We start from the raw sequence: 16,160 nt of genomic DNA, 5'->3' as shown, positions 1-16,160 counted from the left end.
GCTTTTTTTTTCAGGAACACTGTCAGAGTCAATTCCTGACTTCAACAACAGTGTCCCCCGTTTTGTTTCCCAAAAAGTGGCCTTCTCAGGCTCCCCTTTTTGCACTGGAACTGTCTGAATAATGTACCATATATTGTACAGTGGAAGATGACACTGACATGGCATCTTATTTCTTTTTAATATTATGGAGTTACAGCCTTTAACACGACACAATGTACATTTCCAACTGTTCAAGTGTCCATTGCACACTCTGTGAACTTACCAGCACTTACACTGTTTTCTCTGCCTGCTGCACAATAAACCATTTGCATTTCCTGACTCTGCAATAACACACAATAACTATGGCTATCATATAAGCCCATTTCTAAACATAGGTCAGTCAGAGGAGCTCTGCAAATCTCTGTATTGAAATACCCACTTGGCTCGGCTAAAGAGATACAGACGCTGGGCCTGGGATGAGTGTAGAGTGGCACAAGTTGGAGCTTTGGCAGTGCGAGGGGAAACAGAGAGAGGGAGAGCGGGGGGTGGGTGGGTGAGTGAGTGAGGGGGGAGTAAGACAAACTGGAAGATAGTGAGAGAGAGAGAGGGAAAGAGAGAGAGAGGGAGAGAGAGTAATGATCTACACATGGTTTCATGCTGGAGCCTCAACATAGTAACCATAGACATATGCTGGGGCCTCCTGGGACTCATCAGCAGGACACAGCTGTGAGCTGGACAGCAGAATTCTATTAGCACCAACTATGCACACATGTGCTTGCAAACACACACACACACACACGCACACGCACACACGCACACACGCACACAGGTAATTTGCTGAATGTGTTTTGGCATGCTACAAACTGCACAACAGATAAGCCCTCCAATGGACCTTCCACACCACTGACGGCTGGTTTAAAAAATTAGCCAATGAACTGAGACAGCTTTCTATGGGATCCCTACAGACACAAAGAGTTTATTTTGTAAGACACTGACAAGCACGCCTCTAAGCTACTCCTCAATGGGTTATGTAATACCTGTTGATAACAATTATTCTAAATTACACAGCAATGCAAACACACACCTTAAGCTAAGTGCATAAATTGACATGTGTGTTGACAGGCCAATTGCTTTTCTGTGGAATAAAACATATAGGACAAATTATAACAAGATGAAGAAGCCAGTCAAATAAATTAGTCAACGTCAAAGCGTAGCACCATTCTGATCTCTGTGGAAGCCAAGAGAAAGGGGGGAGGAACCCTATGGTGCAGCCAAAATTAAACCCTTTCAAATGATCCTTTTCTGGACCTTGGTCCGTTGCCTCCAGCCCAGCCCTAGCCCTCAATAACAGCCCTTAATGAACTGGGTTGGCAGTAAAGCTTGAAGTGATACCCCAGTTACACACATTATTTGTGTGCACCACCACAGCCCTTTACTTGCTCCCTTCGTCACTCAGTATCACCCTCACTCCTTTTACAATTTTATCCCTCTTTCCTCTCTTTCTGCTTCTTTCTCTCCGTGAGTGTGACATGTTTGTCTAGCTAGTGGAGGTTGTGATTTAGTGCTGCTAAGAATGATGACTCTGCCAGAGGGGCTGGCAGGGCACTGTCTCACTGTCATACGCTTACTCCAGCCATGGGGGGAGGGAAGGATGGAGGGGTGGAGAAGTAAAGAAAAAAAAAGGGAGAGGGACGAGAGCTGAGTGAGAGAGAGAAACTTGAGGGAAAGAGAAACCACCGTCTTTTATGGAGACCAATCCTCCAAGCCTCACTGCCTAGGCCAACTTTACAGGATATATTGGACAGTTCCACACTTCCCCGCCCCCCACCCCTCCAACTCCTCTCTTTTCTCAGCTCTTTTTCATGCTCCCCTCCTTTTTGGTTTCCAACAAGGCAAGCCTTTAGCCGAACTCTAGAGAGGTGTAAAAGTATTACCATGTCAACAAGTGCCTTTTACTCTAACCCACTTTACGCACACAGGCACCGGCTCTCTCTCTCTCTCTCTCTCTCTCTCTCTCTCTCTCTCTCTCTCTCTCTCTCTCTCTCTCTCTCTCCTCTCTCTCTCTCTCTCTCTCTCTCTCTCTCTCTCTCTCTCTCTCTCTCTCTCTCTCTCTCTCTCTCTCTCTCTCTCTCTCACGCAGACACGCACACACACACACACACGCACACACACACACGCACACACACACACGAAAAAAATTGGGGTCAATCATCTGCAAGAACGACCTTAGTATACACTGTTCCACAGAGTGTGCCAGAATAAGTTCAGCAACACAGAAAACCAAAGCCTGTTCGGCACAAAGGACCTGGAATACAAAGGAGAAACCATTATCCTCACATTCTGGTAGAGAAACTAATGAGCTCCTTGGGATGATAGATTAACTCTACATGTAAGTACAGCATCTTACGGTCTTATGCTGTTCACACACTCTAAACGGGGCTTCGACGGGCCTGGCAACCTCATCAAAATGTGTTAAAAAGGAATCATTAAAATTATTCCTATGAAAACAAGAGCGAAAACAGCAGAGGAAGAGAGCTCTGAAGGGCGATACAGACCCCAATTGCCCTCTTCAGAACTTGTGGTCTGTTTCTACCAGTTCACAGTGTACGGAGGGAGCGGGCTTACGACAGCAAGAGAACAGAGAGGAAGAGTGCAGAGAGCAAGAAATAGCATGCAAAAGCACAGATTTGTAAGGGGAGGGAGGGGTAAAGCAAGTGGGGGGGAGGGAAAGAGAGAGCAAGAGAGAGAGAGAGAGAGAGAGAGAGAGAGAGAGAGAGAGAGAGAGAGAGAGAGAGAGAGAGAGAGAGAGAGAGAGAGAGAGAGGGGAGTAGCCCTGCCCAGTTGCCTGGGGAGAAAACTGCTCTGGTGCTGACTCAGGACTCTCTTTGTTTGACAATGCTCCCTCGCTCTCGCTCTCTCTCTCTCTGACACACTCACACTCTCAAACTTACTCGTCTTTTTTCAAACACTCAGTCACCATCTTTTCTCTTGTGCACATGCTCTTTCTTTGTCAGACTTGTACCAATAATTTCACTTTGATTTGCTTTTCATCCTCTCTCCTGTGTACCCCCCCCCCCCCCCCCCCCCCCCCCGCTGTTTTTCCACCTCCTATCCTCTATGTGCGTGTGTGTGTGCCTTCTTTTGCAGTGACATTTTTCTCCAGCTGAACTATACTGTACTGAAAGTCCCCTTCTCGTGTGATGAAAGCAGATAAAGGCTTGCAGTCTAATAAATCTACAGTGGTTTCTTTTGCCTTTTCATGCTCCACTAACAGTGGTTCACGATCAGGACCAGAACTCTGGGCCGTTTTATTCTCTTCCAGCGGCGGCAATTTCCAGATGTTGGCCGGCCAGTGGCTGGCAGCAAACTGCCAGCACAGGCTCAGGTATATGCTCCCCTGTGTTAAAGGGGGAAAACTGTTAGAGGGATTCATTGAGAAGACAGGGAAGCCTGACGTCTGGTAATTAGGGGGAAGGTGGCATGTCATAGAGGTTGAGAGTCTATGGCTAAGAAAAGAATTTAAAGAAAGACTTCAAGAAGAGTGGCAGTCTATCCGACACACACGAGTGATAGACTTGCTGGGAGAAAATATAGTTGGCAGCTATAAGGATGGCAGACAAAGATCCCATAGAGAATAAGGCTGCACGTTAAAGAGGCAAGATAGGAGAAAGAAACACAAAGAGAGAGAGAGAGAGAGAGAGAGAGAGAGAGAGAGAGAGAGAGAGAGAGAGAGAGAGAGAGAGAGAGAGAGAGAGAGAGAGAGGAGCGATGGTGATTCCAGCTGGGCATGGACCCATTCCCAGAGTGGCAATGCTGAGCCAGGCTAACAAAGACCCTAACGGGACCCCCCCCAGACTCACCCAAAAAAAGGGAGGTAAAGAGGGCCTTGGGGAAGGCAGGAGGGAAAAGCGAGCCAAGTGGGGGGAAGCACTGATAAGCACGAGGTAGTCCAACACACCCTGACACAGGGAGGAGGGAGGCGTGAGCAGCAAAAAGGAGCAGAGATAGAGAGATTTACACTTATCCTCAAACTGGGAAGGAAAAAAGGAAAGTGTGCTTATGTCTCACAGGCAAATAGGAAGAAAACCATGGAGCCCTATCTCCCACTTAAATTCATACGGAGTAGCTGTTAGAGCAATGTACTGGCGCTAAGTACTCAGGATGAGTACAGATAAGGGAAGAAGCAGTTTTTTTTTTTCAAAGACAGTGGAGCTGGCAAAAAAAAAAATCTCAGCTAGAGGTAATAAATCACTGATTGTCATGATTGTATGAAATAAGAGGCAGGATCCACAAGTAGATACCAGTGGTTTTACACTTTTACAAACTCAAGTCTTTAAAACAATGCTGTCACTGAGAGCTATAACTTTGATACATGATTTATGACGACTCATCTCCCTGAACTGTGTGAGGGTGACAGCTGTTATCACACTGCGGACGGAAAACTGCAGACACGTACACCTCTAGGAAGGGAACGTTTTCGCTATTAACACATGGAAAAGATGTCGGTAAGAAACGGGGCTCAGCCTGAGGCTAACATTGAAGCCACCTGATGATCCTGTGGTTAAGTGTAACCTAGAAATGAAGGAGTAGAAAGAGGAGGGGCGGAGAGCAGAGGGGAATAGCAGAGATGTACACTGGCTTATCAGTAGGAGTGTGACAGAAACCTGGATCGTACCAGGGCTAAGCTCAGCCACGTCTTCAGTAAGCCCTCAGTCAAAGCAGACCAGTAGGAGGGAGGGGAACAGTAATCACTAAAGCTGCATTTCCGCCAAACACTTACGCGTACATAACCCGTACCTACATGTACCCAAACCATAGATTTGTTTTGCTTTTCTACCTCAAACAGTACTCTTAAATGTAGGCAGGGCTGTTACCAGACGGTAGTAACCACATAAGGAGCGAGACATCATATCTAATGCGACACAATAAAGGAACACAAGAACACAATGGAGGACAGTGTCTGTTTCATGGTCTTTCTTCTCTGTATGTGGCTGTTTATTAGACATAGGAGATAAGCTTTATTTTAGAAAAAGCTGCAGAAAACAAGGAAAAATAAAGGCCCAAAAACCCCAAGAGAGTTTGGGAAATACTAATTCAGAGCTCAAATGAGGAGATGACACTGGTTGCTCAGCGTCACATAAGGGACAATTCTCTGAGCAATTATGGTCTGCAGCGTTTTCAATCTACCTTTTCGTGTTGGCTTAGCTTGATTGGTAATGATAAATGGAATTGAATGGAGAGGTTTGATCGGTGCCATCCACAACTTTTGACAGTGGCGATGCAAAACTAACCATCCTAATGTGTAACAAAGGGAAGTGAACTCAACTGGACTGCTTGGTGGAAACACTGCTTCAGCTCAATGAGGCCCGGGTCTAAGGCCACGTTCAGATTGACTTTGTCAGGCGGCTCATTAACTTGAATTAGGCCAGGCTGGCACACGTCGACCCAGGCTCAACTTTTGCCACAACGCAATGTGATGTCGTCCAGCAAGGTGCTGCGGGGGCCTGCGTTATTTTAACACAGGGCTGTTTTTGGTTTGAAAGCCTGCTAAGACCAGAATGAGCATCAACCCAAAAGGAAAGATGGTGAAGTAATTATGAAATCTGGCCTTGAAGCTGTGTCCAAGCCCTCTTGATTACAAGATTCAGCCCTGCTTATGTGTCCTTGAGCAAAATACTAAACCTCTATAAGCTCTTGGGACAATGTCCTGCAGTCTGTCTCCCCTGTAAGAAACTTTTCTCTTCATTTATCATTAAGGTTTCTAGAACACTGACCAAAGAAAATCTGTGGAACTTAAGTTACATGATTTCCAACCCATAAAAGCTTTAAAAATGGGAAAAAAATTATATATATTGTGCAGGAATTAGAAGAGTGAAACGGCTATTACATTTATGTATGTGAGCATGGGTGTACAGTGGAAAGAGAAAAAACAAGCACAGGGAAGAGAAGGGGGAGACGGGGGTGGGTGGGAGGCGGAGAAAAAGAAGCGAGAGGGTGCTCGCCTGGCACAATGAGTCCTACTTGTTAGCCAGTGACAGTGTCAGGGATCGTGACAGGGTCCAGACGCTAGACACCAGCTGCAGCGCCTCGTAAATAGACTGCTGTCTCGCAGGCACATTTGCACGGCAATGGTTGCACACACACGCGCGCACGCAGACACACAGGCATGTGGGCACATGCATATACTATGGCAGGCACACAGACAGACACTGACTTATTGTCTCTCCCAAATCTTGTAAAAGGGACAGTGAACCTCTTTGTGAGTTGTGTCCTCCTAAAGCTCCTGTGAAGAGAAAATGTATTCCGCACACAAGAACTCCAAACTTAACAGAATCACAACTAAAATAAGTAAATGAGTGTTAATAACTCAATAATGTATTCAATAATAACTACAAGTTGATGTTTTATGGAAAAACAAACTTCACCCTGTTCAGTCCATGGGTGACATGCTTGAACAACATGACTTATCTTCCCCAGTACGTTTGCCTCGATGTAAACTTTGTGTGCGTGTCTGCGTGCGTTCCCTCTCCCTCCACGGTGATAACGAGGGGGGTAACGCACAACATCTGCCCTGTGGTGCGAGGAGGGAGAAAACGTGCAGGAGACGAAGGGAAAAGAGTAGGAGAGAGTTGAGAATTTAGGGTGAGAGGAGAGCCGAGCTGGACGGGAGGTGAAGGGGTTAAATGCGCGGGACTGATCCTGCTGAGCCAGCAGCAATACGTTAAAGTGCAAGGTTTCATTGTAGCAGATACAGAATGAAACTCCTTCCCATTAGTCACGCTAGTAACTGAAAAGACTCTTCGCGCTGCTTAACCCTTACTGCGCCGCAAACAAACCACAGCAATAACACAGGTAAAGCCCTTGTAATTGGTTAATGGCTTCTGAGTTGGTGTGTAAGCTCACATGCACAATGACATTACAGTCATTATGGCACAGTGTGTGTACGCAAACTGAACTTTTTCTAACTTGATGCGCGAGAGGAGCGAATGTCTGAATTCACACATAGAAAGCAACTCAGATGGAGTGACCTCTGAGGGGGATTTTCTTTTTCTAAACTCTTTCTCTGCACCCCCCACAATCCTCTTCTTGAGCAAGCCTCCCACGCCATGCTACAGTACACACTGTCTCTGAGGGGCTTAGGGAGAAGAAGGCAAGCATACCCTTCCTGCAGTTAGAGCAGGGCAGAACCATAATCATCATAATTATCATCATCATCACACTGCCTTAACCAAGACACACACCACAGCAAAGCAAGTGGTGCAATGACGAAACAATGGGACAAACCAACCACGTAAACAAACACATAATGGGAGGATGTAAGGTGAATCGGGTCATTACAAAAAATAACAGAGCAAGTTGTACTCAATTCTGTCTGTTATAGTTACAATAGCACAATAATTTCTATTTTTGTTTACACAAAGGAAATGGATACAGGCTGGCTTCATTTGAATGATTTCATCAGCTCACGGCTACATCCTGGCAGTTTTCCCAAAAACTACTGAAATCCCTGGATCAGATAACCAAAAATAATGGTAAAGGATAAGGGATATCCCCACTCTCCATTAGGATGTTCATAGTCTACAAATTTTATTATCATAACCTCTCAAAAACGCACACAAACACACACCTTAACCCTCTGGAGAAGACATATGTGTTGGCTCAGGCCTCTCTCCAGTCCATTTGTTTTAGTGCTTCAGAAAAAAAAAAAGCCATTTGATCCTAATTAAATCAAAATGGAGCATGAAATGCCTGGTGATCAGCACAGAAAAAAACCCAGCCCTGCCTGTTTGTTTTCATTACAACAGGTCTGAAACAGCAATACACTGACATCTCTGAGCAAACTCAAAGAAGCCCTAACCATCCCATGAGGGCAGAGCGGGGCACTAGTAATATTGTTCCTGGCCAAACGCTCAGCAATAATGAAACAACAATTACCATTCATCATTCCCTCATTTCCTCTCTCATTACAACTCCAGTTACCATCAGCACCAGGTAACAAGAACATGTGGCATGCAGCCTAATGTGGTTTACAGAGATGAACAATGTATAGAGAACATACGGCCTCATAACACAGACTGTGCTGCACTGGAAAAGCTGACAGTCAATGTCATATTATTAGATGAGTATAAACAAGTAAAATACACCAAACAGAGGCTTACAATATGTACTAGAAAGCACATGGAGCCCGAGCTCTACAGTTACACAGCTTCTGCAAAGCTTGTCAGCAACAGCTGCTTATAACTGAGGTCAGGCTGCTTTTCTAGACTGTCACTGCAGTGTTGTAATGTCTAGTTCTTGTCATGGGAGGGTAATAGTTCTGCTCATTTTACATCAGAGTGCTGATGTCATAACTACGTTACTCAAATGTAGTTAGGTGAAATGTTTCACCTTACTATGTTCTCAAAAATGGTCAAGATCAGGGACTTAGGGTCAAAGTGTAAGCAGGGTATATTACGAAGACCATGTCAGAAAATCAAGTGTTTATAGTTGTTCTGAGCAGCTACACTGGAAGGCGGAATGAAAAGTCAGCCGTCATAGAGAGGGTGGGAGAAGCAATATTGTTTAAATATGGGGATAACAGAGCACATTTTCATCCTTCATCTTCAACCTTCATCTGCACAATTATATTGACTGACAAGCAGACCCTTCACCGGAGAGGAGACACCTATCATTGAAATTACATGGTGTAATCTTTGATAGAATAAAAACATCCATTATCTTATCACACTGTTGCACGTAATTGTCATCGCCATTTTAATAGTCCTTGGTCATGTGTGAAAGGCGTATTAAACTGAGGACAACTAATTTCAAATATTGGTGTTTGGATTATCTGACTATCAGCTGATGTGCCACAAGACTTGCACGTCCTGCTGGAGAAAAGGTTTGTTTTAATAGACACAATCAAATGAAGTCATCAAGTCAGAGAGGTGCCAGATATTTAAAATCTAAGCGACTGAACAACATTTCAATAGGCTCATTGGCCTGTTAACGCCAATGTTGATGCCAATGTAGTATGCTGATGAACCATTGTACACCCACTGTAGTGATAAATAACAAAGCTAAGGTACTGATGGAGAGTAAAAGGGGGTTTTCTTACTCCAGTCTTGTCACAGAGCCGCAGGGTGTTGAAGGAGCCCACAGAAAACACCTCTCCATTTGGTGCCCAGGACAAAGAAGAGACCGGGTAGTCTTGAAATGACGAGGAGTAAAGCAGACGGCCAAAGCTGTCCCATACCTGTTGAAGGACACGTTTTGAAATGTAAAAAACGATTCAATGCACTGCCAAGATGTCAGTCAGGCTTTGCTCAAAATAAATTAAAAAAACATGAAATGCCATTTTTGCAAGTTCAATCTGAGCCACATTTGGAGGGGGGTTGATTTGCAATTCCAATCAAATTTCTGCAGATGCATCCAAGTCCAGATGCTCTGGCCACTCAAATTGGATTTCAGTGTCTTTTGTGTCACTCGCAGCACAAAACAAAATGACAACATCAAATCCAGAGTGACAGAAATGCATCAGAGCGGCTGAGCAGAAAGCTGCTGCATAGTTATTCATGACTGTGTTGCTACCACAGCAACCCGTGCAGATATGTTGGTGATATGTGATCTGATTTATGAAACACTTTTGCTTGCAGTCTGAACAAAATGTAAGTACACTCAAACACTGCCTACCTTATATTTACAGTCTTCTCCACCTGACAGTATGAGGTCATTGACTGAATTCCAGTCCACCTTCAGAATAAGCCCGTCATGAGCCTTCCACTAGAGAGAGACAGAGGGAAGAGAGAAAAGACAATTTTATGTCAACATAATAATGCTATCCATAGATAACTTCTTGTTGAAGAGAAGTGGGACAGACCTCTAACAAATCCCTCCACTTTTATTGAGTCCAAAAAAAAGACAGTAAACATAAAAATGAGCAGGACACGCTCCGGAGAGAGGGGCATATATTCTTGGTCTTGCACACAGTTAAAAGTTTATGAGATGTTTCAGCATAACTGAGAGCTTAAGAAAGCTTGTATTTATCACAACCCTTTCATATGAGATATCCAAGCCAGGCAATGTCCAACCCATGTTTAACCCTGGTTGGTTGATGCACATTGACCCATTCATATTGAGCCCACACAGGTTCAACTCTCATCACTGCGCTGGTCTCCAGGGGGTCTCAGGGAGAGGTGATGAAGTTAGATGTGGGTGTGTGTGCGCGTGCGTCTGCACATGCATGTGTGGTAATAGCTGAGCGAGAGCAAAGGGTTGAGAAGGCGCACATTAAACCCTCCACTGTTTATCTAAGGTCCCAGGCGCTATTCGGCTTCAAGAAGAATAATAAACAAATGTATACATGAACAAGAAAAATACTCACTGGAGTGCAAGGTCCTCAGTGCTGCACCCTTCCTTAATGTGCTCAAACACATATAGATCTACTGCATTCGCATTCCTTTTATTCAGCTTTTATATAGCAATGCAAAATCGATGAACCTCAAGTTTAATTTACAAAGACCCGAAGAGGCATAGTGATGTCAGGAAAAAGGACAGATCAAATTCTCAGTGAACTGAAAACTAGTGGAGTAACTGAGTTGTACTGAGTGTTTATTTAAATATGTTTATGGAGTGAGGAATGCCTGAATGATTTTCACCGCTTAAAAGAATACATAAAGTCTGTGTACCTGTATGACTTTGGCACTGGGTTGCAGAGGCTTGATGACTAGCTGTCTTCCTGATGTGTAGAGGATTCTGTCAGAGTCTGGACCCCAGGCCACAGAATATACAGGAGACCCTGGATGACATGCAGAAACACAGGTACACGGATGATGAGGCCCTAAATTAACCTTGAGCCAAGAGAAAATGATTGGGCTTCAGCACCCAAGGACTTTGAGATGTGAATTAAAACTGTGTGTGTATGAATCTCTCTCTCTCTCTTTCCTTGACAAAGTAGGAGTTAGTATAAAGAGCTTTATGATACAGCAGTGCTAATTCCTTCTCTCAGAAGGTATCATATTCCCTCAGAGATCTCACCTCATTCAGCCTATGGAACAGTACCTAGCTTGCAGGCACACCAGCTGAGAAAACCTGCCTAACCTCTACATTATGAGCACAAGAGAGGGTGAGTGAGTGAGTGAGTGTGTGTGTGTGTGTGTGTGTGTGTGTGTGTGTGTGTGTGTGTGTGTGTGTGTGTGTGTGTGTGTGTGTGTGTGTGTGTGTGTGTGTGTGTGTGTGTGCGCGCGTTTATGTGCACATGTGAGAGGGAGAATGTGAGCGTGAGTGTGTGTGTGTGTGTGTGTATGAGTTGGGTTTGTGGCTACGCGTGTGGAGGGGAGAGGGCCTGACATTTAACCCCACTCCAGGTGCATGTGGTTTCTCACAAATGCCAACTGGTCACATGATCTAAATCTGACAAAGGTGGTGAGAGGTGTTGAGACAAGTTCCTCTCTCCTCCCTCTCGCTCACTCACTTCCAGCCTCTTCCTTGAGCTCTCTCTCTGTCTCTTAAAATGGGTTATAGTAGAAGAACAGCATGCTGCTGTAAAGTGTGTGTGTGGGTGTGAGTGTATGGAGTTGTGGGCTCTGAAGAGAAGCAACACCTGCAGTGATCCGAGTGCCATGTGGAGGCTGGTGTGTATCTGTAGCAATGCTACCACAGCCAGGTGTTCTACAAATCTGTAGGTCTGTTGAGAAGCCCACCACCCAGCAGCTCATTCTCCAAACAGCCAGCTTAGGGAAAAAAGTTCCTCCATACTGGGGCTGAATTGCTGTTCCCCTGCCAGGTTTTCCACAGCACCCGTTATTCAGCAGGAGTGTGCCATCCATTTCCCCAGAAACCAACCTCCCCTCATCTTTTTTTCTGTCCCACAACTAAGAAGAAATTCTTAATAAGTCAAACAGCACAATGAATCAATTAATAAGTAATACATCTGTAATGTGAATGCTGGATAGAGAAATGTATCATTAGGAGTCTTTTTTATGGCTTTTAATAAAACTCCACTCCTATAAAGCTTTGAAACTTTATAGCGCTTTTAATAAAAAAAACAACAACATAGGACTGTAAGAGCGATTCTGCTTTTGGTTGTACTGAGTGCAATTACATCTCAACAGGCCCAACACATAGAAACACCACATACTGTAGATGTTCACAAGATCACTCAGCCACAGAGAGAAAAAAAACACATTTCCTCCTTGATTGTCATTCTAAATGATCTAGCTTGAGAAAAAAAGGCACGTAGAAGGAAATGTTGCAGGTCGCTCAGCGAGTGTGTCAGTGCAGACACACGGAAATACATGTGAGGTACATGCTAACCAATGCACTTTCGTGGTGCAAGCATATACTTACAAATATATATACATTCTTCGTCAGGTCTCTGCTTCTTGTTGTTTTTCCCTCTGTTTCACTGTCACAGAGGTACTCTGTGTGTGTGTGTGTGTGCGCGCGCGTGCATGCGTGTGCGTGTGTGTGCGTGTGTGTGTGTGTGTGTGTGTGTGTGTGTGTGTGTGTGTGTGTGTGTGTGTGCGTGTGTGTTCGTGTGTGCGTGTATGTGACATATAGAAACACAGAGGTGTGATGGGTGCTGTGTTCACTGAAAGCCAGCAGCTGGTTGGTCAGTGATGGCTGTGCATGGCCTCTGATGCTGGCTGGCAGGCTGGCAGTTGTTATGGATGAAACTGGCTTTAAACTGTATCAGTCGAAAACTGATTGATCAGATCGGCTCTTTCTCACACAGGTGTTCAAATTATATGAATCAAGATTTACATAGAGGGGTCCTGGACTGCAGCCACCTTGCATATACAGGTCTAAGCCTTATTGCGTGCATGTGTGCACACAGTGAAGGTTCAGGTTATTACTATGGATTGCCTTAATATACAGTTATAATATACAGTTGGTCACAAGTTAAGCTTTGTACTTAGAAAACATTTTCAATGGAAAAATATCAGCTTGAAACACAGTGGCTATTAGGTGATAAGTTAAAACTATGATATGTTCAGGCTAAAGGTTAATAGGTTGACTACCTACTTCTGTTTGTCTGAAAATGATGAGATGGAATCCTACACAAAGACTCACCATTCTGCTGATCTTTTCTAAAATTAAAACTCTCTCTATCTTAAATATCAAATTGACCATGTTGTGTTTTCTTCTCCAGGAAATTGGCCAAGTGTAAACGGTGCGCACACACACTAGCGTGCAGAGAATACATTAAACGGATTCAAGGGGAAAAAGTTTAATTTTGTAAACTCACGGAATTATTCTTCCTTAGCTACAGCTGATTAAATTTTCTGGCTACAGCTGTCCTCTCAGGCAGTGAAATCAATAGTCCTAAACTTTCACCTCTATCATTAAAAATCACAGCTGCTGCAATTTGAAAACTGCACTCTTTCAAGCTGCTATTTTGGTATGAAAATGATACATTTTTTAGCCTTACTTTTGTTTTTCAGTCCATCAAGTATTGCAAACATAGAGGCATCTGCAGCCATTATTGCATCAACACAGTGCAGAGGATGTGTGCATAATAAATGTATGTGTTGGTCCAGTGATCATACAACAAAATTTTGGTTGAGCGGTCACATAATTTCACACAAGCACTATATACACATGCACCTTAAATTCAGTGAAGTAAAGCAAAGGTCTTTAGCCTTACCCTGGCTGGCCAGTGTTGAGCGTAGCATCCCACTCTTTGACCAGATCTTGATCAGTCCATCTTCTCCAGCTAAGTAATTAAAGAAACAGATGAGATGAACCTCGAGGATATAAAAATTTGAATTCACAAAATTCTAATCTTAATCAAAATAGTATGACAGGCTACTTAGGATTTGTTAAATGGCAATGAAAATATGTACTGTATGTGCCTGTCATCTTTACCTGTGATAAGAGCGGTCCCATCATAGTTCCATCTTCCAGCCAAAACAGCTCCTTTGTGTGCTTCAACACTCTTCTCAATGCGGCCTATCTTGGAGACCAGGTGGAACTTCCCTGTAAAGAGACAAAAAGATGTTTACTGTATGGCAATTTCACACTCCAAGCCTGGGTTAGTGTGGGTGTTTACAGTCTATACTTCAGGAACACTACTGCCTGCTGTAATTCACTGGCTATTTCATGGATGCCATCTTATATAAAGAATGCAGAGACCATGGTTTCATAAGTCTGAATGATTCATGTTGCTGCGTGAGGTAAAATGGGCAGAATAGTAGTTTATGGCCAATCCAGAACACCAGTGAGGAGAAAATGTTATGATCAAAAAACTTTAGAATTCAGCACTATAAATAAGCGTATAATAAATGTCAGTCGCTCACACACTTAGCAACAAAACTATATTTTCTCCACCCAACTAAATTACAAACTTATAGCATAAAGCGGATAAGTGAAACTAAAGGGTTTCAGTTGGTTGAATTAGAGCAATTTTCTATTTGCGAGGCACGAAGGGTGATCAGGCATGGAGACAGTTATTGAAGAGGCGAGTCTAACATATACTTTGTGGCAGCGTGTATTAAAAAATTCTGAATGTTCTATGTAATTTTTGGTAGCCTAAAACTGCAAATCAGCATGCTGCCGCTCTCTCCCATTTCTAAATTTGGACATCTCAACAAAAGTGGATGTTACTTGTGCAGCAGGTAGTGAGCGTAACAGGCACGTACTGCTGTACTGAAGGGCTCAAAGGGGAAAATGAAACGATTTTAAAATAGAAATGTCATGTCTATTACATGTGAACTCATATTAACAGTCCTTATCTGTGTAGCCAAACACTGTGTGTTCAGTGCTTTTGGTTTCTGATTTGTGTGTTTGCTTTTTTGTTATCAGGCAGGTGTTTTTTTTATGACATCTTATCATAACAACACGCTAACCCTCTGCTATATTATATTTATATAAGCCTTGATGACACGTCTGTGTGAAATTTATTATGATGCCACATTGTAATTCCACAGGGTAAAAAAAATATGAGACTGAAAGACTGTTGTTCCAAACAGAGGGCCAAGCGACATCCTTCATGCTTAATTTAGCCCTTTTTGGGACAAGTCTACTTCCATTCCACACAATGCCCTATCTGGTAGACTGGAAAATGAAGCATGTAACTATGCATTTATGCTCGGCCATGGGGAAAAATTAGACATCCTAAAATAATGAAGTATACTAATTAAAAGTCCAACATTCTATGTAAAATATTGCACAAAACCTATTTTCCCGCACAATGTTTGTAAATGGAAAAAGGTCAAACTGCATATGCTCTAAACACACACAAAAAGAAATTAATATGTTGGCATGGGAAAGGGAGGCTGACTAATCAAATAAGGTTAGGAAAAGCCACAACATTAATGTAGAGTCCTCCCAACCAATAAAACCCTGCGTGTTGGACTGCTTTCTTTTCGACTGTATCATACAGATCTCTTGGAAAGTGTTAAATATCCTGTACAGAATCCAGATATAAAAATTGGTGACAAAATCTTTCAGCGCACACTAGATATGCTAAGAATAAAACTGTGTAACTGTCACGTTTTTGTTTTTAATGAAAAACAAAAACATCTGTCGAGAAACAACTACAGCAATACTGTTATTTGCTTGACTGTAACAAGGCAAGAAGCAGAAGAAAGCTGCAAAAGTGAATCGTAACAGAGTTTTCACTACTCTCTGGTCTGCCAGAGAAAATTGCTGCTTCAGTTTGTGGGTGTGTTTATGCAACCCTACACTGCCATTAGTGTTGTGACCACACATTGCCTGCCATAACAGTACATCCATATTCTGTGTGTTTATATCTAATATAGGCCAAAGTAGAGACATAAGAGGCCACGTAGATGCATGTCACACAGACTGTGAGTTTAGCATTACAAATGGACAGAGGCAGAACAAAAGTCCACCTCTAGTGATTTGACATTGGAAGCCTGATGAAAGCTAGAGCAATACTAAATTTTCCTAATGTGAAATTGTGAAAATGAATATGTTTCACACTGATGAAGATGATTTTCCTTAACTATAAAGAATAACTCTTAACTGTGGTTAAGTGACATACAGCCATGCTACACAGTATAAAAATCCAGGCTGAGGAAAAAAGGACTAGAGGCAGACAGGAGAGTTGTGAAAACTTTGTTACCAGTCATTATGTTAAGTTAGTTCAGTTAGCATATGATTATATCTATTCTACATCAACATAATATTGTTTAACTAATTTTCTTTGCCTGTCTGAGTATGACTCAGCTGATCAC

General features: G+C 43.2%; 1 protein-coding gene across 3 annotated transcripts in view; it reads right to left on the bottom strand.

Moving 5' to 3' along the window:
* The window catches only part of ift80 (intraflagellar transport 80 homolog (Chlamydomonas)), a 34,800-nt gene that overhangs the window by 17,400 nt on the left and 1,240 nt on the right, over window positions 1-16,160 (bottom strand). For all 3 annotated transcript variants that reach the window (XM_070970405.1, XM_070970406.1, XM_070970407.1), the window contains exons 4-8: window positions 13,828-13,938; window positions 13,607-13,675; window positions 10,647-10,756; window positions 9,652-9,741; window positions 9,077-9,214 (exon numbers count right to left, since the gene is read on the bottom strand). In XM_070970405.1, the coding sequence (XP_070826506.1) occupies window positions 9,077-9,214; window positions 9,652-9,741; window positions 10,647-10,756; window positions 13,607-13,675; window positions 13,828-13,938 (518 nt within the window). The remainder of the gene's footprint in view (window positions 1-9,076; window positions 9,215-9,651; window positions 9,742-10,646; window positions 10,757-13,606; window positions 13,676-13,827; window positions 13,939-16,160) is intronic.

Source organism: Chaetodon trifascialis, chromosome 9 (genome assembly GCF_039877785.1).
Source record: "Chaetodon trifascialis isolate fChaTrf1 chromosome 9, fChaTrf1.hap1, whole genome shotgun sequence".
In the NCBI taxonomy this organism is placed as follows: domain Eukaryota; kingdom Metazoa; phylum Chordata; class Actinopteri; order Chaetodontiformes; family Chaetodontidae; genus Chaetodon; species Chaetodon trifascialis.
Note: the sequence above shows the minus strand (reverse complement) of the source record. Positions and strands in the feature narration are given on the sequence as shown.